The sequence below is a fragment of the Bolinopsis microptera genome, chromosome 9 (assembly GCF_026151205.1).
Source record: "Bolinopsis microptera isolate Bmic1 chromosome 9, MBARI_Bmic_1.0, whole genome shotgun sequence".
Lineage (NCBI taxonomy): Eukaryota > Metazoa > Ctenophora > Tentaculata > Lobata > Bolinopsidae > Bolinopsis > Bolinopsis microptera.
Window position 1 is genome coordinate 14144838 of NC_087080.1, and position 22215 is coordinate 14167052.

The 22215-nt window shown below is 37.2% G+C and overlaps 2 protein-coding genes and 1 non-coding gene across 3 annotated transcripts; 1 reads left to right on the forward strand and 2 right to left on the reverse strand.

The window, feature by feature from the left end:
- Window positions 1-78: 78 nt before the first annotated feature.
- Window positions 79-160, reverse strand: Trnas-gcu (transfer RNA serine (anticodon GCU)). The gene has a single exon. It is a non-coding gene; the product is annotated as a tRNA-Ser (tRNA).
- Window positions 161-1211: 1051 nt separating this feature from the next.
- LOC134820376 (small ribosomal subunit protein uS12) lies at window positions 1212-2460 on the reverse strand. The gene is made up of 3 exons (XM_063830744.1): window positions 2308-2460; window positions 1967-2118; window positions 1212-1378 (listed from the first exon to the last, which is right to left on the reverse strand). Exons 1-3 carry the CDS (start codon window positions 2450-2452, stop codon window positions 1244-1246), a joined length of 432 nt encoding a protein of 143 aa, XP_063686814.1. The 5' UTR covers window positions 2453-2460; the 3' UTR covers window positions 1212-1243.
- A 9190-nt stretch (window positions 2461-11650) lies between these two features.
- LOC134821290 (uncharacterized) lies at window positions 11651-21942 on the forward strand. Its single transcript, XM_063832010.1, has 4 exons — window positions 11651-11706; window positions 11864-11967; window positions 12157-12842; window positions 21833-21942. The coding sequence occupies exons 1-3, from the start codon at window positions 11655-11657 to the stop codon at window positions 12496-12498; spliced, it is 498 nt and encodes a 165-aa protein (XP_063688080.1). The 5' UTR covers window positions 11651-11654; the 3' UTR covers window positions 12499-12842; window positions 21833-21942.
- The last annotated feature ends 273 nt before the right edge of the window (window positions 21943-22215 follow it).

The window sequence follows — 22215 nt, forward strand, 5'->3', positions numbered from 1 at the left end:
ACTGCACAATCTTAAATTACACCAGAAAAGTGAGAACTATTACGATCTAAAATTACTTTCGACTTACCGATAAAAGATCGACGAGGATGGGATTCGAACCCACGCGGGCATTGCCCAATGGATTAGCAGTCCATCGCCTTAACCACTCGGCCACCTCGTCCCTGCGACGGATATAGATGCAATGATCAATGAACAAAAGTTGCTGCCATAATTTAAAAAGCAATTCTTGAAAAGTATTGGCAAATTCAGACGTCCCTACAATTGAAATTTTAGTAGAATCGTCTGCGGTGTTCTATGAAGTTAATTTTATTCTGAGCCATACCTACGCCCCCCTTAAACTGGACGCCTAGTAAATCGTAATTTCTACACGCATTCTATGGGGAAGTACGTGCGCGTCGAAAATTTCAGTGATAAAATGATGTAGAGGATGAACTACCCGACGAATAACTCATTGGGCGTTCGCGCGTTCCATATCTCAATGTACCATTCTGTCTCACTTACGGAACTTTGTACAAAACTGTTCCAAATTACAAGGCCGTAAATCAGTCGTTCTAACAACAACTATTTTTTATAAGTTTCTTTCAGATCCTAATTTCCTTCATAATTTTCGAATATTAAGAAAAGTTTAAGACTGACACAATTTGTGCAAGTTTGGGTAACTTTATATGTGCTAAATTAGAAATATCACTTCTATCACAAGAAATAACTCTAAAGCGATGGTGGGCCACTGAACACAGACAATCATCTCCAGATCCTAATATTTGACTTTCTTCTAACTTCCCAGATAGTAAAATGAATATATAACTGACAATATGTGCAAGTTTGAACGATTTTCTAAGTGCAAAATTTGACATATCACTTTAAATTTAATTTAGAGATATTTTCTTTTGTATTTTCAATTTATATTAGATATGTTTTTAGATATCTCAAATTTGGAACATTGAAATTCACCCAAACTCGCATATAATGCATCGGTATTACCCATCTGTATTACAATCTGGGAAGTTTGAAGAAAAATCGCATGGTTATGATCTTGAAAATTCGCTGGTTTGGAGATATTTTCTTGTGTTTGAAGTTATATCTCGAATTCTTCACCTAGAAATTTGCCCAAACCTGCACAAATTACAAGTCTTAAATAGGAAGTTTCCATAAAATCCTATGGTAGAATTTTGAGATAATCGACTTTCGTCATAGAAACAAGTAAAACACCATTTTTTTTCAATAAATAAAAACTGAAATGAATCTAAGCCCTAGGTCGTTCTTTCTTCTGTTTGTATAAAGCGAGGAGTGATACACTGGCGACTTTGACAACCTTGAATCTGACTCCGGGAATATCTCCGACGGCGTGACCAGATCGTCCGAATCCAGAGATGAGAACCTGAAAGTTAGACTGTTGTAATTGCGGTAAAACAGTAATAATCGAGGAAAACGATGCTTTTTATTATTTATTAAGTTGATTTACTCGGCCAACTCTCGTTATTTGTATCACAATTTCAAAAAATGGCAATCTTTTTTCGCTCTTTTGAGTGGGTCGATCATGTAATTTGATAGTTGGGTTAGGGTTAGGTTTTTATTAAGCAGAAGTTTCTGTTACGTCTCGACCACGACAAGGTACCGAAACGTCGACAAATATTTGTTTTAAACACGGAGACTGGATACTCTCACTTCGTCCCCACTCCCCAACTATCAAATTAATTGCAAAAAGTTTAAGATCGCACAACCAAAATAAAAGCATCCCAAAATTAACGATAATATTTTTAAAGAGGGAGTAGAAGGCCACACCCATTTTCTTTCGCTCGTTAAATTTTCGAGCAGTGCTTGCCAAGATGTATTTTGCAACAGGTGATGGCGGTGCAAGTGATTTCTAGCACAGTCGATTTTACGACGATTAAAAGGATTACAAATTAGGATCATCAATCATCCAAGTGAAGTGATTAAGAACTAAAAGAGAATCTAAAATAATCACCTCATCGTTCTCTTCAATGTAGTTCAAACAACCATCATTAGGGACGAAAGCTGTGATTTTCTTTCCGTTCTTGATAAGCTGAACTCGAACACACTTCCTGATAGCAGAGTTAGGCTGTTTGGCCTCAACACCGACCTTCTCCAACACGATTCCTGTGGGTTTAAGTTTTTAGATTGATATACAAATTTAAGAAGTTCACTGTCATTTGCAAAATCTCAGGGATGAAGACAAATATTTCCGAACGGTACATTGCCATTTTATTCACTGTTAATTGAATCGAAGCGCTTATTTTAAAACCAAAACAGTTATGTTTTGTCATTTAAGTTAAATACTTGACATACCTTTAGCGTGAGAGGATCCTCCGAAAGGATTGGCCTTCCACCTTGTTCCCAAATGAGCCTTCTTGTATCCCAGATCGTGCCACCTCTGGTCACGGCGATGCACTCGCAACTTACGGGCTGTTTTCAAGCCACTTGGCTTACCCATGGCTACAAATAAGGTTAGGTTTAAAACACGTGATCATACAACAACTCATTATTTCATACAATTATATCTGATTTATGAATTCAACAAGAACATTAAACTTCATATTATGATAACACAGGGTGAAACAGAAATAATATAATAGTTTATGTAGACAGACATAAAATTGTAACTAGAACGATAATAATTACGGGTGTCCGGTGTTGTCATATTCTCCGTATTCTCATACACACGGTAGTTGTGGTGAGAGACTTATTTACACAACAATTTCGTGTAGGATACAGGTACAACAGATGAGTAACGAATATGTCACTCCGAAAAGTACGTTGAGTCATCAGTAGGTTTAAAAACAGTTGGGCATTATAAAGACCATAAAAATGGGGAGCTGGAGGTGAAAAACCGGACAGATACACCTCGTATAGATATACCATTGTACAGTAAAAGGTTGTGTATTACAGTAATACAGTATCCATGTTAAGTAAATTTGGTTGAACCAGAAATAAACGTCATCAAACAAAAAATTAAGGAAAGATATTTTGCATTAATACTTTAATTTAATCAGAATCAGTACAGAAACAATTTTTATTATGGGCACAAATTACTACATTAAGGTATTCACTCTTATCATTTTTGTTGGTATGGCCCTGTTGAATAATATAAATAATAATAAGAAATAGTCAACCCCTGGCCATTGCCTCATTTGCTGCCATCCACCCAAATTTCGCCCGATTTTTATCTGTGCTCTGCGTAATGCATCACATGAATCAGTTTTTTTTTTTTAATCTATTAACTTATTACACATTTGTGCTCTGCTTTAGCATCACTTGACTATTTAATAAAATTGTTTGTTCAGGCCATGACCTTATAGTCAGCCAATTGGCCATTGCTATATTATGTGTATATTGTTTGAATATTCTTTTCCCAAATTTCGCCCGAAATGTCCGCGATGTACGTTCTTGAAGAATGGATATTTCAAAATAAAACTCCATGTAAGCCGGAAAGTGCAGGCTGAACAAGGCTAGTTTAAGTGGAGCTGAGGCTGGGCCGCCATGGTTATTAGGGGTCAGAGTGAATCAAGCGAGAAATTAGGTTAAATCTACAGCTCACACGGCTCAGAAAATGTGGAAAATGAGAACAAATTTGGCAGAATTATTTACAGTCCAAAATATCAAAAGGCGAAACTATTTACATTTACAGGCCGAATAGTGGTGTGACAGTAGGCTGAATGTGCCCTAAAAATCAAAATGGTAGTTTTCTTAAATCAAAGCAAGACTAATGATAGTAACATAATCACTACTTTTTAGAACATTCTTCCTAATGCCTGAATTATCAGGACAGTGAAGAGCCTATCATGTGAAATTGAGCATGCACAGAAATAAGGTAGAATATCGGATAGAAATTATGTTTTATTAAGTTCATAGTATTGGATAATGGAGCAAGAATTGTGAGACGAGGCCAAACATTGGGGGGGGCCAACCATATTAAAGTATATTAAAATGTAGGATTTTTCCCGATTTTGACCCGGGGATATACTTTAATATACTTTAATAAGTAAGTAAGTAAGTAAGTAAAGATTATGACATAACATCATCACAAGTGTCTACAAAATATCATCGCACTAAATAAAAAAATAATTTAAATAAATATATTTTTCCATCAACATTAATAATTTATCAAATTCAATTTTATTAATTAATAAAATCTAATACATTATCTATAAATAATTCATTAATACTTCCCAGTGGAATAAAGATTTATGAAACGCTTCTTTGCCACAAAAGGATGAAACCAAAGATATTCATTATGTGTCTCCTTATTGCTTAAATATATACTTTAATATACTTTAATATATCCCTATCTCCTTAGAGGCCTACATCAAAAATTGTTGCCCAAAATAAGCTTGAAATGCAATTCGTAATCGATTCCAAAAAGTTCTTGAAAAAATATTTAAAACTGATGGAGTTATTTCAATTTTAATGAAGTCATTTTGGCTAGTATTCCGAACCGAGATATTATGTGCAATTTTCCCAATTTTGTTCATGGAGGTCTTTTTACTTAGTATCCACTATATTCAACAAACACTGAGTTATATCTTTCACATAGAGTTAGTCTCATTAAAAAATATTGAAATTTTATCGAATTTGGGCAAAAGCGAATTTGGGCAAAAGTGTATGCCCAAATATGGGCATATTTTTTAAAGCTCATAGCTCAGCCAATTTTTGACCAATCTGGATGGAAATTCATGTACTAGTCCTAAAACAGGCTTATCTTGCGAATCTGAGTGAAAAATATAGTTCTTCATGTAAATCTTAACGAAGAATATAAATCTTCTAATTGTAGGTATATTAAAGTATATTAAAATGTAGGATTTTTTCCGATTTTGACCCGGGGATATACTTTAATATACTTTAATATGGTTGGCCCCCCCCCCCCCCAACATTAACAACATTTTCATTATTAAATATGAAGAACTGGCTTTGTTCTTCCATAATGTTTGCAGTGTGCAATAGTATCTCCTAGTGGATTACACTTGTTGCACTAAGACTTGTGTATTTCGAGGAGTCTAAATTAATTCAGTTGTAACGAAAAGTAACATTATAACAGCGTTTCTAGATTCCTAAAGTAAAATTTGGCCGTAACTAATTTACTGCTTGCAATTCTCAAGTACAACGACAGCTACTAATCTAAAAGAGTTTCAAAAAACATGGGAAAAACATTTATCTCACACTAGGCTAGATGTAACAATAAAATGACTAGCGCAACCGCATTGCGCTTCGTTATCGTAAGCCTCGCAGCGCATGGTCATAGAAATATGGACAATTTGCAACATAGACTTGACGATAGGAAATCTGGCTGGTAAAAGAAAACTCTAGCGCTAGACATGTAGAAATATTCATTGAAATGCTTTTGTGCTCTGCTTTCGCATCACTTAACTATTTAATAAAATTGTTTGTTCAGGCCATGACCTTATAGTCAGCCAATTGGCCATTGCTATATTATGTGTATATTGTTTGAATATTCTTTTCCCTTGAAATGCTAGGTCTAATCATGAGCATGGACAATGTTTCGGAGGCGTTTTCAGTAATACGTTTTCAAATTTTATTAATATATCCATCCATCTTATTCCTATTGAAGAAGTAAAGTCTGGTAGTGACTATAAAAGCCGGAAAGGAAATTTAGATGGATAAAATTGAACATGCAAGCAAAATAGCGAACTACTGTAGTTATTCTTTCTCCTTCGGTGTATTACAGGGTCCATTTAATGGAGCCGTTGCAATTTCAAGCAATTTCTTTTTTTGTTGTAGCATCGGTCAAGTGTAACGATTGTGATAGAAGTTGATTGTGAGCGATGGCGAACAGCAATCACACTCCTTTGCACCATCAACCTATATCCAATCTATTCAAGGAGTGACAACCATACTACACATTGAATTAGCAGTCCTTACGATGTCAAATCAATTCATTGCAAACTTATTTATTATGTAATAAATGGCATAAAATTGCAATTTATTGATTAACTGAATTATTATTAAATCAATAATTTATGCAAATTATATCCTCTTAGTGGAGACTGTAGTGAAGGGAATAAAACTTCTGTATCAAATTATCAGCAAAGTGAAGTTAAGTAGCAAAGTACAGTAAAGTAAAGCAAGTTAAAATAAAGTAAGGTAAAGTAGAGTAAAATATAGTAGAGTAATGTAAAGTAAATCTGTGCAATTACATGGTAGAATCAATCACCAATTGTGATGTGTGAATGCAGCTAATGAAAGACCGAGGATGTAGAAGTGAAGTGTGAACATGTACCAGAACAATCCATTAATGAATTTCCACGATCGGAGGGAGTTTGGGGTAAATATAATATCAACATGAATAGAAGATTCTAATCGGAAGAAATCGGGAGATTTGTATGATTACAACTTCCTGAGGAGATATACAAAGTCGTATACTAAGATAGTATTAAACAGAACTAACGATGTCGATGAGCCACCAGTAATATCGAGTATAAATAAAAGAAATAATGTTACAGCGCTCGATTACATCATTTCGATGTGGAACGATATAGACGTGCGCGATACGCAGTTGGCGTAATTAGGTAATCAATAATGAAAAAATTTAATCTCAAATTATATGTTTTAACTGAATTTATATTAGTTATTTTTAAAATATTAAAGTGATGGACAAGTTAATTTGATTAACATTGATATATCTTTTATTTTGGAATAAATTGGAATAAATTGGTCATCGTACTTAAACGAAGTAAACAGGAAAATAACCCAAAATACCGTACTCCGCGTCAGCTATTCACCTAACCATGTGCTTTCGCGCCACTGCGGGCGCGCTTGTTTCACAAGTAAAAAACCGCCGAGAAGCGGGCGCGCGCTACTGCAAGTGCAAGGGCTCTGGATATAGCAATACAACGTCAGTTGACGGATGTTACTCGTCTAAATTTCTTCGAAGTAGCGCGCGCCGCTTTCTTCTCGAAATGGCCCGATGGCAAGTGCTACGAAGTAGCGCGCGCCGGGCCAGATCATTAACAATGGTCAAAACGTCAGCTACACCTTGTAGGTTTACAACCTACCAGGACGCGCGCCGAGTTGGACTCGTCGACGGTCCTAATATATGGAACAGATATTTTACGAGTATCACCCGTTAAGCTATACCCAAACACTTTAGCTTTGTGACATTTGATGTCACGGCGTGATACAACAAAAACCTTGCTGATAGGGGCCTAACTTCGAAAATAAAGAAATAGAAACGTCTGGTTTTCAATTAAAAAATGTTCGTTTTGTAAAACTAAACTCTAAAGTTACCTCCCCAGGAGGAAAATTAGGGACATTGTAGATTTTGTAGGTTTACAACCTACCAGGACGCGCGCCGAGTTGGACTTGTCGACGGTCCTGGAAGAAATATTTTAAGAGTATCACCCGTTAATGTAGATTTTGAGTTATCTCAAAATCTTCAGAAAATAGTGTCATTTTGGGCCGATCAACAGTTTGCAGCTTTAACTTTGCGGATTTTGTCGTCTGATTGGCTGAATTTTGACGGATGTTACATGTTTAAATTTCTTCAAAGTAGCGCGCGCCGCTTTCTTCTCGAAATATTACTAGCACTTGCCCGCGCGGCAAGTGCTACGAAGTACTGCGCGCCAAGCTATTCCATGGACAATGGACAAGCTGAAACTTGCTAGCCATGCTTGGACATGCAAATCAAGCTTAATGTCGCTGGTCGCGCGCGAGCTCAAGCCGTATGTTTGAATTAAACCACTTTAGTAAAACCGCCAGCCATCGGTATCACGTCGTGACCCTCATTGTCGTTTCATTATAAGTATAGAGTTTTTGCGATACAGGGGGAGCCGCGCACTCGTGCGCGGCGGGTCATACAACATATGACAACCAGCCAGTTAGTTTTGCTGGGTGAGGGGGCCTGGGCCCTGGCCGTCGGCCTTTCAGAGGGATATCATCTTGCAAACAATAACTTTTCTTTCTAGTTCAGCTAGTCGAGCCCTGCGATGTGCGAGGACACTGCATTTTGCATCCTTCGTTACCGTTACGCCACTGTCACGTATGACATTGACAACTAGCCAGTAAGTTTTGCTGGGTGAGGGGGCTTTCCAGAGGGACATCATCTTGCAGACAATTACTATTCTTTTAGTCGAGCCCTGTGAGGACACCGCATCCTTCGTTACGCCACTCACCACTATCACTTTGTAGGTTTTATACAACCTACCAGGACGCGCGCCGAGTTGGACTTGTCGTATATATATGGAACAGATATTTTACGAGTATCACCCGTTAACTGTCACTTTGTAGCGCGATGCGTTACTGTGCCGCGCCGCGCACTCAATGAGGCTTCTCTCTCTAGATCGGCTTCATTCTCTAAATCGGCGAGATGCGCTACTGTGCCGCGCCGAGCTGAGATGAATTGACATCGTCAATTAACTGTCACTGAACTATGGCCGCGTCACAATTCACAATTATATACAAACAGAGCTGCAATGTGGTTGACGGACATGTTACTCGTCTAAATTTCTTCGAAGTAGCGCGCGCCCCTTTCTTCTCGAAATATTGGCCCGATGGCCAGTGCTACGAAGTAGCGCGCGCCGGGCCAAACCATTAACAATGGTCAACAATGTGGATACCTCAGTCTTAATGATTTGCAGCGGCTATTATTTTAAAATACGAAATCGTCCAGTTTTGAAATTATTATTTTTACTGATCTAATTGTCCTTCTGTCCCGACTCGCGCATTTGAGTCATGTACCTCACTCATAAATATTATGACTGGGATCAGGGATAAAGTGGTGGGTTTTGGAAAATTCCGCCATATTTTTCCTTGACGGATGTTACTCGTCTAAATTTCTTCGAAGTAGCGCGCGCCGCTTTCTTCTCGAAATGGCCCGATGGCAAGTGCTACGAAGTAGCGCGCGCCGGGCCAGATCATTAACAATGGTCAATATTTTTCCCAGTCAAAAATTTTACCAGTCATAATACATAATAACACCTACCCGCCGAGTCAGATTATCAATTATGAGGTTCCAAGGGGGTGGTGATCATTATATTTTACCTGAAGTCTCATATGTGCTAGAGAAGACTTTTGAAGCAGTGGATGGAGGGCTGTAACTTTATTGGCTGTTGCTACCACGATTTCGTCATAAAAATCACAATTTGGTTATAGAAATCAGATTTCAGCGCAGTACCGGTTCCCACAGGTTTGCGGATGAGGCGTCTTCGCGGGATAGCTACTGTTAAAGGGCAGTTATTATCATTTCTTTACTGTTGCAGTTTGAGTCGTCATCGTTACGTTAGCTTACTGTGTACCAATTTTCTGACGTTGAGAATGGCACGCCAGGCTCCCGAGATAAAAGAAGTCCCAATTGAGCTGATGATACTCATATTCTGGAATTTACGGCTGCGACCGCATCTCGAGGATTTCATGTTTACAAAGCTACTTGACTGGACAAAGGCGGAACCTGGAGCTTGTGTAACAGTGGAGCGAGAGACATCAGCTGAGACGCTAAAGATTGATCGCTTCTCGTGTGCAGTGTGTAGACTAATAAAGAAAGAGGAAATTTTTCCCGTTAAAGTAACTTGTGGCCACATCCCGCTAGAAGTAAGTAAACTGTGCCACTATTTCATGGTCCACGGTGGATTGATTACTGGAGCAGTTGCAGATGAAAAGCCAAGACGTTCCCCAATACCAAGCGGTGGGCAGGAAATCAAGCTCCGGCTGACCTTCAGAGCAGTAGCCCCGGACAAAATGAAAGTCTTGTTAAGACAACAATACGACTTCGAATTTGACGGTCAGCAGCAGGGGGATATCAATAATGATAATGGATTAACTAGGAGGGGACATTAGCGATAATGAGAATGAGAATACGCTTTAATGAAGATTTGACTTATTATTGCTTAGATTTATTTTCCTTTAAATATACGTGTTTTTTTCTATTTCTGAGCAATATCAATAACTGTAAATTGAAATAACTTCTTTAACAAGTAACAAATAATAAAAATTTCTGTTGAAAATTTGTTGACCTCTGAAAAAAAACTTTAAAGGTCGGCCACCGGTAAATTCATGACCGGGATAATTTGGCTGGTTTTGGGAAAGTCCGCCATATTTTTCCCGGTCATTTTTTAAACCTGCAAATTTTCCCAGTCATAATTTAACCCGCTATAATATTCTCGAGTAAGGTAATTGAATTTGAATGATCCCGCCTCCTTCAAACAATACATGCCAACCAGTGTCAATAATTGAAAATAACAATTTATCATTTTATAAGCGGCCGTTCTCAGTATATTACACAAAACGGACCCCTCAGGGTGTTAACGTTGCCATATCAACCATGGAAATGTAACGGTAGCCCTACTCTATAATAGTTTACTAAACTCGAATAATACAGCCATCTGATTGGGTATTATAATAGGAGCATCACGTATTCTGGTAATTGTAGTGCCAGAAATAAACACCTGATATTAGCAGTTCCGTTTACCGTACGATAAGCTCGCTATATATCTTGCATTATCTTATATTTATCTGTTTCCGTAGTTGCGATAAGCCACTGCTTGAATACGTTTGGCGACCAATACCATTTCCGGAAAGACCCCCACGTGACATCTCTGTTTTGTCATTGGAGTGTAGGTAGCACATTATCAGTATCGCAGTGGCTTTCAAATTTGTTCGTTGCCCTAATCTCTTGTGCTGCTAATTCTAAATAATTTGCTTTCGTTATCTCAACAATTGACAAACGTATTTATTCTTTAATATACACTCAGTTTGCTTTATAAAGACGGTTAATTTTGGCGAAGGCTTCACCGTCTTTAATTGATCGCAACCAGTCTTTAATTTTGCTGGTAGAAGTAAGGTCAGTGTATGAAATGTGCTTTATTACATGATCTGATCTATTTTTAGACCTGTTGTGGCCGTCTTTAACTTTTCAATCTTGAATTCTTGCAGTTTTTAATTTTCTTTCATTTGAAGGCTCCGTCTTTATCAAGGGCGTCTTTAAAAAATAAACTGAGTGTAGTCCTCACATTTCATTTCCCGTTTATATTTAATTTTCCTGTTTAAATTTCCCGTTGACAACGGGCCGTTGTACAGTTTTCATAATAATTGATTAGAAGTTAGCATGAAGAGGCCAATGAGTCATGAGTGCCGAAACGTCGATTATTTTTAATTAGTTTTCACCAGTTTATTATTTGCCTTATTTTACTTTGTGTGTCGAGAGCCGTTATGCTCCCTACTAAACACTATAATGCATTATAAAATATAAATTACATACTACATAATATTATGCACTTATCCAATTTCAAAATCTGCTTCGGATATCTTACACATCCACTCAGGATATAATTAATACACTAAACACTTAGCATTTAGTATTGAAATAAAATATCGGTACTTATTGGCGTGAACAGAATCATTAATCAATGTAAATACTTATTATTTGACTAAAATATAGATAAAGTAGATAACTGGTGGTATTGACGATAATAAAGTTAAACTAGTAAGAACCAGTACTGTATAATCGCACCAGTTTAAACAACCCAATGCGAAAGGTGTCTGTTGTAACGCATTATCTAATACAACAAAACACTCTGCATTAACAGTACTACCCATGTACTGGATAATCATTCCAACAAATAATTATAAGTTTGGTTAAGATAATGAAGATATACATAACATTACATGACATTTTTACTTTTTTAGCGATGGACACTGACGTGGAGGATTTGGAAATTATCATAGATATTGAGAAAACTGGTAAGTTGGGTAATGTAATCATGTGATAATCAAATTCAAATAACAGTGTCAATTATTTCTTTAAATAATTGAAATTTGTTTGTTTTTTATCAGTTCCATACCACCCGGCACCGTACCCCTCCCTCCCCGGCCCCCGCCTTATATCTCATTTCCGCAGAGAAGAAGCTGTCAGATGGAGAGAAGAAGCTGTCCGATCTGAGAAAATACCACGACAAGCTTGTACACCGGCTAAGAGAGAGGGAGAGCCACCCATTAGCTACGGTTGGAAATTAACTTTATTGTTTAGTTTAAACCTTTCTCAATCCAAATTACTGATCGATGATTTAATAATCCCGAAACAAGAATCATCATCAGTAAAACAACAAATTTTGTACTCCGCATTGTTCATCTAATCCCAATTTATAAGTTTATAGATATAAACAATAATAGCGCTAATACTATGTGTTTCAGACACCTGTGCCCACATATGAAGAGCTGAAGAAGATGCTAACTCCAGCTCCCCCCGATTTAACAGATTTGTCACTATACGACCCCTATCCTCCTACACGATATCTCGAGTACTGCGAGGCTCACCCTCCTCCGCAGGTATCAGACCAGGACGTTAAACAGGACGTTGAGATACAGTTAGAGCAGTGGCGCGCCTCGCTGGAACCTTTTGACAGGGCCATTCTACGCGGCGAGGTTACGCCTGAGGGAGAGATGGAGCGCGGTGAGGTTACGCCAAACAGAGAGAATTGTAAGGAGAATTGCGAGGTTAAACCTCAAATCGCAGACTCTACTAATTCTAAATAATATGCTTTCGTTATCTCAACAGTTGACAAACGTATTTATTCTTTAATATACACTCAGTTTGTTTTATAAAGACGGTTAATTTTGGCGAAGGCTTCACCGTCTTTAATTCATCGCAACCCGTTTTTAAATTTGCTGGTAGGAGTAAGGTCAGTGTGTGAAATGTGCTTTATTACATCTGATCTATTTTTAGACCTGTTGAGGCGTCTTTAATTTTTTAATTTTGAAGTCTTTAAAAAACAAACTGAGTGTAGTCCTCACATTTCATTTCCCGTTTATATTTGATTTTCCTGTTTACATTTCCCGTTGTACAGTTCTCATGATAATTTATTAGAAGTTAGCAAGAAGTTAGCAATTTTTATTTAGTTAGCAAGAAGTTAGCAAGAAGTTAGCAAGAAGTTAGCAATTTTTATTTAGTTAGCAAGAAGTTAGCAAGAAGTTAGCAAGAAGTTAGCAATTTTTATTTAGTTAGCAAGAAGTTAGCAAGAAGTTAGCAATTTCTATTTAGTTAGCAAGAAGTTAGCAAGAAGTTAGCAATTTTTATTTAGTTAGCAAGAAGTTAGCAAGAAGTTAGCAAGAAGTTAGCAATTTTTATTTAGTTAGCAACAAGTTAGCAAGAAGTTAGCAATTTTTATTTAGTTAGCAAGAAGTTAGCAAGAAGTTAGCAATTTTTATTTAGTTAGCAAGAAGTTAGCAAGAAGTTAGCAAGAAGTTAGCAATTTTTATTTAGTTAGCAAGAAGTTAGCAAGAAGTTAGCAAGAAGTTAGCAATTTTTATTTAGTTTTCACCAGTTATTATTTGCCTTATTTCACTTTGTCTGTCGAGAGCCGTGATGCTCCCTACTAAACACTATAATGCATTATAAAATACAAATTACATAATATTATGCACTAGTCCAATTTCAAAATCTGCTCTGGATATCTTACACATCCACTCAGGATATAATTAATACACTAAACACTTAGCATTTAATATTGAAATAAAATATCGGTACTTTTTGGCGTGAACAGAATTATCAATCAATGTAAATACTAAATACTACTAAAAAGCTTTAACGAGTTCATAGATAAAGTAGATAACTGATGGTATTGACGATAATAAAGTTAAACAAGTAAAAACCAGTATTGTATAATCGCACCAGTTTAAACAACCCAATGCGAAAGGTGTCTGTTGTAACGCATTATCGAATACAACAAAACATTCTGCATTAACAGTACTACCCATGTTCTGGATAATCATTCCAACTATTCTAAATATCATAGCAAAACTAATACATCCTTTTGCTAGTGTTGCTGGAATGTAAAATAAATATGCCTGCAAACTGTCTTTCTCCTTCAATAACTTAAAATCTTTAACACCTGACATTACAATCTTTATAACGGGTAACATATAAATTAGAGCAGTAAAAATGTCCTTGCCTACCAGAAACCAAGGAGGGTTATCAATGATAAACTTATCTACATAAAAGTATTCTAATATTAACTCAGGTGCATCTTCTAACAATAATTTAACAGTTAAAGCTGCCAACGTAGATAACACCACCCTGAATCGGTCCCTCCCCTTGTTATTCTCCACAACATTAAAATAACAGAAAGCAACTAACACACTTTTAATAGCACCTAAACATGCAAATCCTAATATACTATTATTAACATGAGTATTTCTGTAAATTAAGGGATCTATTAACTCACCACGCTCTAGTTTATAAAAGTAATACGTGTCAGACAAAACGTCCACCACATCCCAGAATATTTTAAATAGTGGTAAAATAATAAGTTGTGAAATTGAAAGGATATGTGCACAACATAATGGTAAAGTTATACATCCGAAGAAAATATGTCTACGTTTTTTAGATTCTTTAACTCTCTCACAATTCTTTCTTATTTCCTTTTTCAATAAATTATCTTCTATATCCCCAACGGGAATAGTAGCTACTTTACTGTGTTGTTTTGATTCCTTCTTTTTAAGTTTTAACTTTCCTTTAATATCCTCATACTTAGCACTCCGTAAAAGTTTCTTAGTGTACAATAGATTAGTGTTAGACCTGTACGTGTGCTTAATAAGTGTCCAGGGGGTACCTTCATTGTTAATGCCTGTTTTAATACTGATAATAATAAAGAACACAAAAACTACCACAGGGAATAGGACAGGTACTATCATAGCAAATATCGCTCCTGTCTCACTCACACGTGGTTTCCACGTGACTGTTACATTGCAGAGCTTGTTGCCACCTACTGTTACACATGTTCCGTTCTTTGTTGTGTTACCTGCGGGGTAAAACAATACTATTATCACTTATATGTACCTGATGATTATAATTAAAATTATGATCAACTCCCCGGTCCCCCCCCCCCCTCCCAATCGATTATTAAAAATTCTACCAAGTTATGGAATAGTATCTGGACCGACGGCTGGAATAATTTGATTCTTATATCAAACCCACAAAACATTTGATATGTTAAAATAAGATTACATTTTGTTGTAACTAAAATAGCCTAAATTAAAAAATATTGCCAGCAAAATTCAAATAAGACAGCTAGTCTATTTTTGAAAAAGACTTTTTATCGAGAAGTACACATTTTAATAAATATTGAAATTAGAAATGGGAGACTTACTGTAAAATATCAGGTCAGCAGTTTGCTTCACGGGTGTCCGTGTAGCACCAGAATCAGCAGGATCAGTAAGTGTAACTTCACAAGTAAACTGCAAGTTACCCCTTGTATTATCAGAACCTGCCACCTCCAAGGTGGTTGTTTGTGTTCCATCTGTTCCATCTCCACTACTGTACGAAGCTGCTCCCACATCTGGTGTGTAGGTGCTGTTATCGGTCAAGATCGTTTCTCCCAATTTCCACACGACGTTTGTTACCTCTGCAGTCAAACTACTGATATCACATTTTACAGTGAACGTAGCGGCTGTACTATCTACCACTTCTCTACTTCGAGGTGACACAATTATCGCTGAACCTGAAATAACGGGAATTTAGAATAACTAAAACACTCGAATAACATGTGGTTAGTGTAGTTTTTTGTTGAGATGTGACAGCTATATTTACGGGTTTTACTTAACTATTAGCTATTTGATGAATTGTGGTCACATTTTCAACTATTTGTTCTACACCCACCCATAGCCAAGTCTTCTGAACAAAATCCTAAAATAACTTTTGAATTATCAGATGCGTTGGTAGTAACTAGTAGCTGGTATTACCCACTAGTCTAGAACCAAAATGGTACCAGCTCATTACAATGGTAATAAGCCGATAATCAGCCTATGGTAATACTCTGGTGTAGAACGAAATCGAGAAGCTTATTAGTTATGACCACCCTGGTAATAGCCAGGCCGGTAACCCGTTCTATTATCAATTTAGAGTGTGTATAAGTCGTGTCCAGACCTCACTTTTTCTAGAATTCCAGAAAATAAGTGATATTACAATAACGTCACAGTATTTATATAGTAAGGAAGCTATATGTTTCTGCATTTAAGTGCAGCTTAATCTGTAGCTGTTGGCCGCACACATCGAACTTTTAGCTGTTTACCGCAAACATTCACTCTGACAGTCGTTTTCCGCACTTTTAGTTTTCCGCACAAATATGAACTTCTTGCACAATTTTAGATGAAGAATTAATGACCCACCTAATTTTGGGAGATTTTGAGGCTAGTTAGAGATCTAGTCACTGCAATATTGTGGTAACTAGGATTATTAGGGATACAATATTCACCGTGATTGGAGCTGCCTATTAATTATTCGACTGCTTTTGGACGGTTATAGTTGGGTTAGCTAGTTAGAATAAGATTTCGGCCCCCCTATTGTTAATGATATGGTTTAATTATAGCTGTGGTCAGTTTACTACCGCCATCATCAGATAAAAATTTCACGTGTGGCAGTACAATTGTTTCATATTCTAGCTCAAACTTGGCTCTCCTTCAAAGTTTTATCAGTTTTCAAGAAAACAACAATTTCAAGGTTTGGCACCGGTTGTCTCTTAATAAGTCTTTGTGTTTTTGTGTTTTCAGTCAAGACTTTCCCTCATCGCATCATGACCAATATGCATGGAGTACTACAGGGCTACTGGAGGTGGAGTTTGTTGACATACCACCACTATTGTGCACCAAAGAAATATATCCATTATATTGGTTCCGATGTAATGAGGGACAGTCTAAACTTCAAAAGTTTGAGAGCTGGAAGATTAAACAATTGGTTAGGTCGTCAAATTCAGCCCTCGGTGCAAGACCGACGATAATGAAACTTCTAGATAATTAAACAATGTAGTTGAGATTTGAATCTAAAGGATTGAGACATTCAGGGCAAATGAACGAGCGACAGCTATTGTTATGCAGCTGTTACGTACCGACTCAAAAACGGCTGAATCCCCGCCTAGAAAGAAAACTCACAGTTTACTTAGTCATAAATATTTTATGATAAATTACTTCGACTTGGCGATTCAAATTTGTTTACTCCTATCAACTTAATCCTCTCGAGCAATGAAACATTTCTGCGCATCTGTAGTTTTGCTAACACTTTTAGTGTTAATCGTTACTTCGTACGAGTGTCCATTGAAGAACAAGAAGCTCAACAAGAAAATCAAGCAGTACAACAAGAAGTGCCTACAGAAAGGTTTCCAGTCGTCTCTGGGCTGTGAATCCAGCGATGGTGAATTAAAGAAAAAGGCTTCGAGGAAATGCAGTAAACTTGAACAAGTCCTGAAAAGGTGTGGCCACACTTGTCCAACTGATGGAAACTGGAGTGATTTCGGGGATTGGTCAGACTGCTCGGCTGCTTGCGGAGGACGATCCCAGAAGAGAACGAGGAGTTGCTCCGACCCAGCCCCTGCTAACGGTGGATCCAACTGTGTAGGAGATGCTGAGGAAACACAAGAATGCAACGATCAGCCTTGCGAGCCTTACTCGTTAAAGGTATTTTGTGACGATGATACAACAGTTTATATAGATGGAGTTCAGAAGTACACAGACACAAACTGGCAGGCACTAGCGTCACTCAGTGTTCCATCACCCACCCGGGTCATAGCAGTTAAATGTTACAATGGTGGTGGTGAATATGGTATCGTAGCAGGCATGAAGGATGCGGAAGGAAACGATTTCATGGTCTCGAACAATTCCTGGATGTGTGCTGGAGTGGAGGAGATTGGCTGGGAAAAGCCTGACTTTGTTGAAGGAGACAACTGGAAGCAACCCCTAGACCGGGGTAATGGCCATTTCATGATAAGTGCAGGAAGTCCTTGGAACCAGATTAACTCTGCCGACAGAAGATCAATCTGGTCAAGCAGAGGGGAAAAGGATAGAACAGCATACTGCCGGAAGATACTAATCTAAACCCCTCTATAACAGCTGTATACCCCTCTTCAACTGCATCTTGGAGTAAGATGAGGGGTCTTGGACATTGGAATTAAACCTTGAACTGGTCTTGAAATGACCTTGCATGATTCCGAATGATTTTATCTCTTAGTGTGAACTACATCGTAAAATTAGAACTTCGAGTGCACTCAAATTTCTAATTTTCATTCCAATTTATTCGGAGCCGAAAAGGAGGCTGCTACCTTCTTTTTTAACATAACCATGAGTTCGAGGTTGGTTTTGCAAATCAAGGGGAAAGGGACACCTACCGTTTGACATAAGTAAGAAAAGCAACTACAAGAATGTGATTTTTAAATCTAAAAATTGCCTTAATATCTTGTGAAAAGGAAAGAATGCTTGATATTAACCTTCGAAATTTGAATTGCACCGGAATGTTTAATTTTACGACGGGTTCTTAAAACAAAGCAGTGATTTGGATGTTTTTTTTTAGTGGACAATGAAAGATCTTGTTTCGAAAAGCGCACATTATTGTTGTTTGTAAGAAAAAAATAGAAAAATAACCTTTTTTATCTTGTCCGCCTTTTTTCCATCCAGTTGCTGCCCTGAAAAACAGTTAGTACCGCTATATCTACACTTTATCTACACTCCTTTTTACTGTTTTCTTGCATTCATTTATTAATTATTTTACGAAGATTTGTGTTCAACTTGTGCTGTCTTACTTTATGTCAATGACAAAATTAGGCGGAGCTTGTGGAAGCCACGTGGAGAGTGGTCCGACATCACTCACTCATTTCCAGAAAGGGGAGCATTTCATTAGTAACCATTAGTAACCATTAGTAAGTTAGTAACCATTAGTAACCATTAGTAACCACTAGTCACTCATTTCCAGGAAGGGGAGCATTTTATTCTCATTTAACTATATACAAAAATAAGTATAAAGAATAAGGAAAAGGAACGGGAATGAAGCCAATACCAGAAGTGAAACCCCACCAAAGAATAATTGATCCTTAGGTAGACCTGGTGAAATAAAGTAACTGAACTGTAAGTATATGAAAAGACGGAAGGAATAAAGGAGAGAGGAAATAATGTTATGTGAACATCATCAGCAGATGATTTGGCACACCGGTTTCGGGGGTTTAACACCTGTACCGGTTTAATGTGCCAAGACCCCCTAGCGATCACTCGTCAGTGCGATCACCTGTCCACGTTAAATGTGATGTCGCTGACATCAAGTATACTGTATTTGTACAGAATACTAGGTCGGTCTTTCAGAAGCTTTCTGGATTTACTCTTCAGGAGTCTGTCATTATGACATCTCTAAAGAAGTGTCCTATAAAGGGTCCTGGTTTATCATAACTTACCTCACAGAACTGCGGCTTTCCTTCTTCGATATATCTTATGTATTATATCACTTGCACGGTTTAGCTCCACAGTTTCTTAAATCTATCTCTATCTATAATCAACATACATTTTATCTTACTATATATAAAGCGAGACGATATATATCCGTACCATTTTACTGACACCACGGCATCAACTTTAACACGACTTTTCGCAAAAACCGTAAAAGATATAAAACTGAAACTTTTTTACTGGGTCAAATGTATTAATGGCCTTCAAATCAGCATGAAAAAATAAAAAATTGGCCAAGAAATAACAATTTTAGTGCCCAAAATTTGGACCCCCAAGTGGTGTCAAAAACGCGAATTAAATATGTAATAATTTATTTAGTCTCTTGAGTGTTGACACCACTTAAGCATTAAGGGTTAGACGGGTTCCTGCTAGTTATTATAGTCCCTGAGTCCCTCTCCTATAATCTCTCACGTGCCTGTATCACCTGATTAAACACGTGGGGCCACCTCATGTTTTACCTTACTGTACCAACACGTGTCGCGATCCTGCCTCTTGATAACAAATAATTTGAGGACAACATGACACTCAACTTTGAAACTTTGAACATAACACGAGGAAATAACTATGGACAGAACTGAACAAGAACCACATTCGAAGACTAAAACATCTGAATGACTCTGCAACCCAGGAGTCAACTACTCAGTTATCATCGCTCAATAATCGGTTTGGTATCGACGTTACATACTTTATTATTATTTTTTCTTTAAAGCTGACTTAAGAAACCAAGGAATTAAAGTTGCTGTCCTAACATTAAATAGCTGATTTTATTTATATATCACTTTCTTTTTTTTTTCTTTCTTCAAAACATTCCAGTTCATTGTGCAGAAAGATGGAGATAAAGCCGTAGTACGTACATGTTGCATTGCACTGGATCGAGATTGCACTGTGTGGTTTCCTCCAGTCTGCGGCCTGCGCTGCGCGCTTATATAAACGTATTCGGCGCAGATCGACTGGAGGAGATTGCACTGTGTAGGCTCCGGTGTAATGTGATGTATGTAATACGGCTTTACAAATTTTGGAGGCATGTAGGGATATAGATCTGATACCAATCGTATATACTAAAAATACTCTAGCACAATTGTAACTGCAGTTTTACAGAACTCTAAATGCTTAATGAACACTCTTGCAGGTACCACCCGTATTCACACTCAGACCTGAGTTCAGTGGCGTAACGTTGCCTGTTGGCGCCCCCCTGCCGAAAAGGCGCCCCCCTGTTGGCGCCCCCTCCCCTTTTGGTGCCCCTCCCTAAAATTGAACAAATTAGGTGATTTTAGAGGATACGCCGGTAAAATCTCTAAAAAAGTGTGTATCTAGAGTAAAACGCGCATTTTTGCTAGTACTTTAGTTAAGTTTTCGAAATTGTCCCACATTCAAACGAAGATTTGGCGCCCCCCTAAGACGGCGCCCCCCTGCACAGCGGGGTCAGCAGGGCCCTTCGTTACGCCACTGCCTGAGTTTAGTCATTTTCCGATACGAGATTGGGGACGGGTTCTATAAACAAACAAACAAACAAACATATGTTTCTGCAGATTCTAAGTTAATTTTGTTTTAACCTTTTTATCGCCGTCTCAATTCTAAACAGTTCACATAACGGTTCATATCGTCAAACAACTCCGTTCTAAGAATTTTCCCACACATAATCAAATCAAGATATCCTAGCATCTAATCTGTAGTGTGAGGTAAAATAAAACAGAAAACTCAGAGTTGAGAAAACTCAATGTCCGTTCATCAAATCAATGATTCTACCCGAGAAGGGCAGTATAAATCTACCAGTAAACTATTATATATTATTTTCTTGATATAAAAGGCGTAAAAGTGCTTTGACCGTCTATTATAGATGAACCGCTCTTTCAGTTGATCCTAAAGTCAGTAGGTATTACATTATCGAAAATTCATCCATCTTAGAGTTATGTTAATGAGTTACATGATATCCAAGGGATTTGTTTTTATAACTAATTATAGATGTAAAGTTGCAAACAAGCACAGAATTTAGGAATTTCTATTAAATTTATGTTGAGTCTATTATTATAAATAGTAAGAACGGGGTCTTTTATTACTTTTATGAATATTAATACAATATATACTGTTATTAATTATTAAGTAAGTTAGTAATTTTTCTATGGAATTTAAATTAACCTTTCTCACTTACTTGATTCAAAGGAGTAGAGCAGGAGTAACAGTACTCCGCAAAGATCTTTCATATCAACTAGATTCGCTGCGTATCACGAATGTCACATCATATCTGCACATGAAATTGGTTAAAGCTATCTACAACTTCGAAGCTAATCGCCCACCTATATCCATATAACTGTAACCACAGATTCTAACAATATATTGTAGGTTTACAACCTACCAGGACGCGCGCCGAGTTGGACTCGTCGACGATCCAATATATGGAACAGATATTTTACGACTATCACCCGTTAAACAATATAAACATAATATAACAATGACCCTGTAATATAAAATTCAATATAAAAATTCAATAAAAATCTTAGAAAATTTTATAAAAACTCTTTGTAGTAGTAATAAAAATAGCCAATTCAATTTGTTGGCTTTAAATTAATAGAGCCAACAGTTCTCATAATAATTGATTAGAAGTTAGCAAGAGGCCAATGAGTCATGAGTGCCGAAACGTCGATTATTTCTATTTAGTTTTCACCAGTTATTATTTGCCTTATTTTACTTTGTATGTCGGGAGCCGTTTAGCTCCCTACTAAACACTATAATGCATTATGAAATACAAATTACATATTACATAATTTGACCAAAACCCATAATCATGGGTAGAGTGGAGCGCTGCCAGTGTCTCTCTTTCCCAAACAAAAGGCAATGATATCAATTTGAATGACCGTTATCAAATGCAAAATGATACCGAGAATGAAATCGGTCGCTCGATTTTCCCACTCATTCATGGCTTACGAATTGTAATAAGTTTCGATTTATAACATGTAATCTATTTCAATTGTAAATGAATGGGAAAAGCAGAATTTG

What these genes read in the sequence shown, in the direction of transcription:
- LOC134821290 (XM_063832010.1), top strand. Translation starts at nt 11,655, where the DNA reads ATGGACACTGACGTGGAGGATTTGGAAATTATCATAGATATTGAGAAA. An exon ending in CATAGATATTGAGAAAACTG is followed by an intron (nt 11,707 to 11,863) that starts GTAAGTTGGGTA and finishes TCATTTCCGCAG; the next exon opens with AGAAGAAGCTGTCAGATGGA. An exon ending in AGAGCCACCCATTAGCTACG is followed by an intron (nt 11,968 to 12,156) that starts GTTGGAAATTAA and finishes TATGTGTTTCAG; the next exon opens with ACACCTGTGCCCACATATGA.
- LOC134820376 (XM_063830744.1), bottom strand. Translation starts at nt 2,452, where the DNA reads ATGGGTAAGCCAAGTGGCTTGAAAACAGCCCGTAAGTTGCGAGTGCAT. An exon ending in AGGATCCTCTCACGCTAAAG is followed by an intron (nt 2,119 to 2,307) that starts GTATGTCAAGTA and finishes TTAAACCCACAG; the next exon opens with GAATCGTGTTGGAGAAGGTC. An exon ending in ACATTGAAGAGAACGATGAG is followed by an intron (nt 1,379 to 1,966) that starts GTGATTATTTTA and finishes TCTAACTTTCAG; the next exon opens with GTTCTCATCTCTGGATTCGG.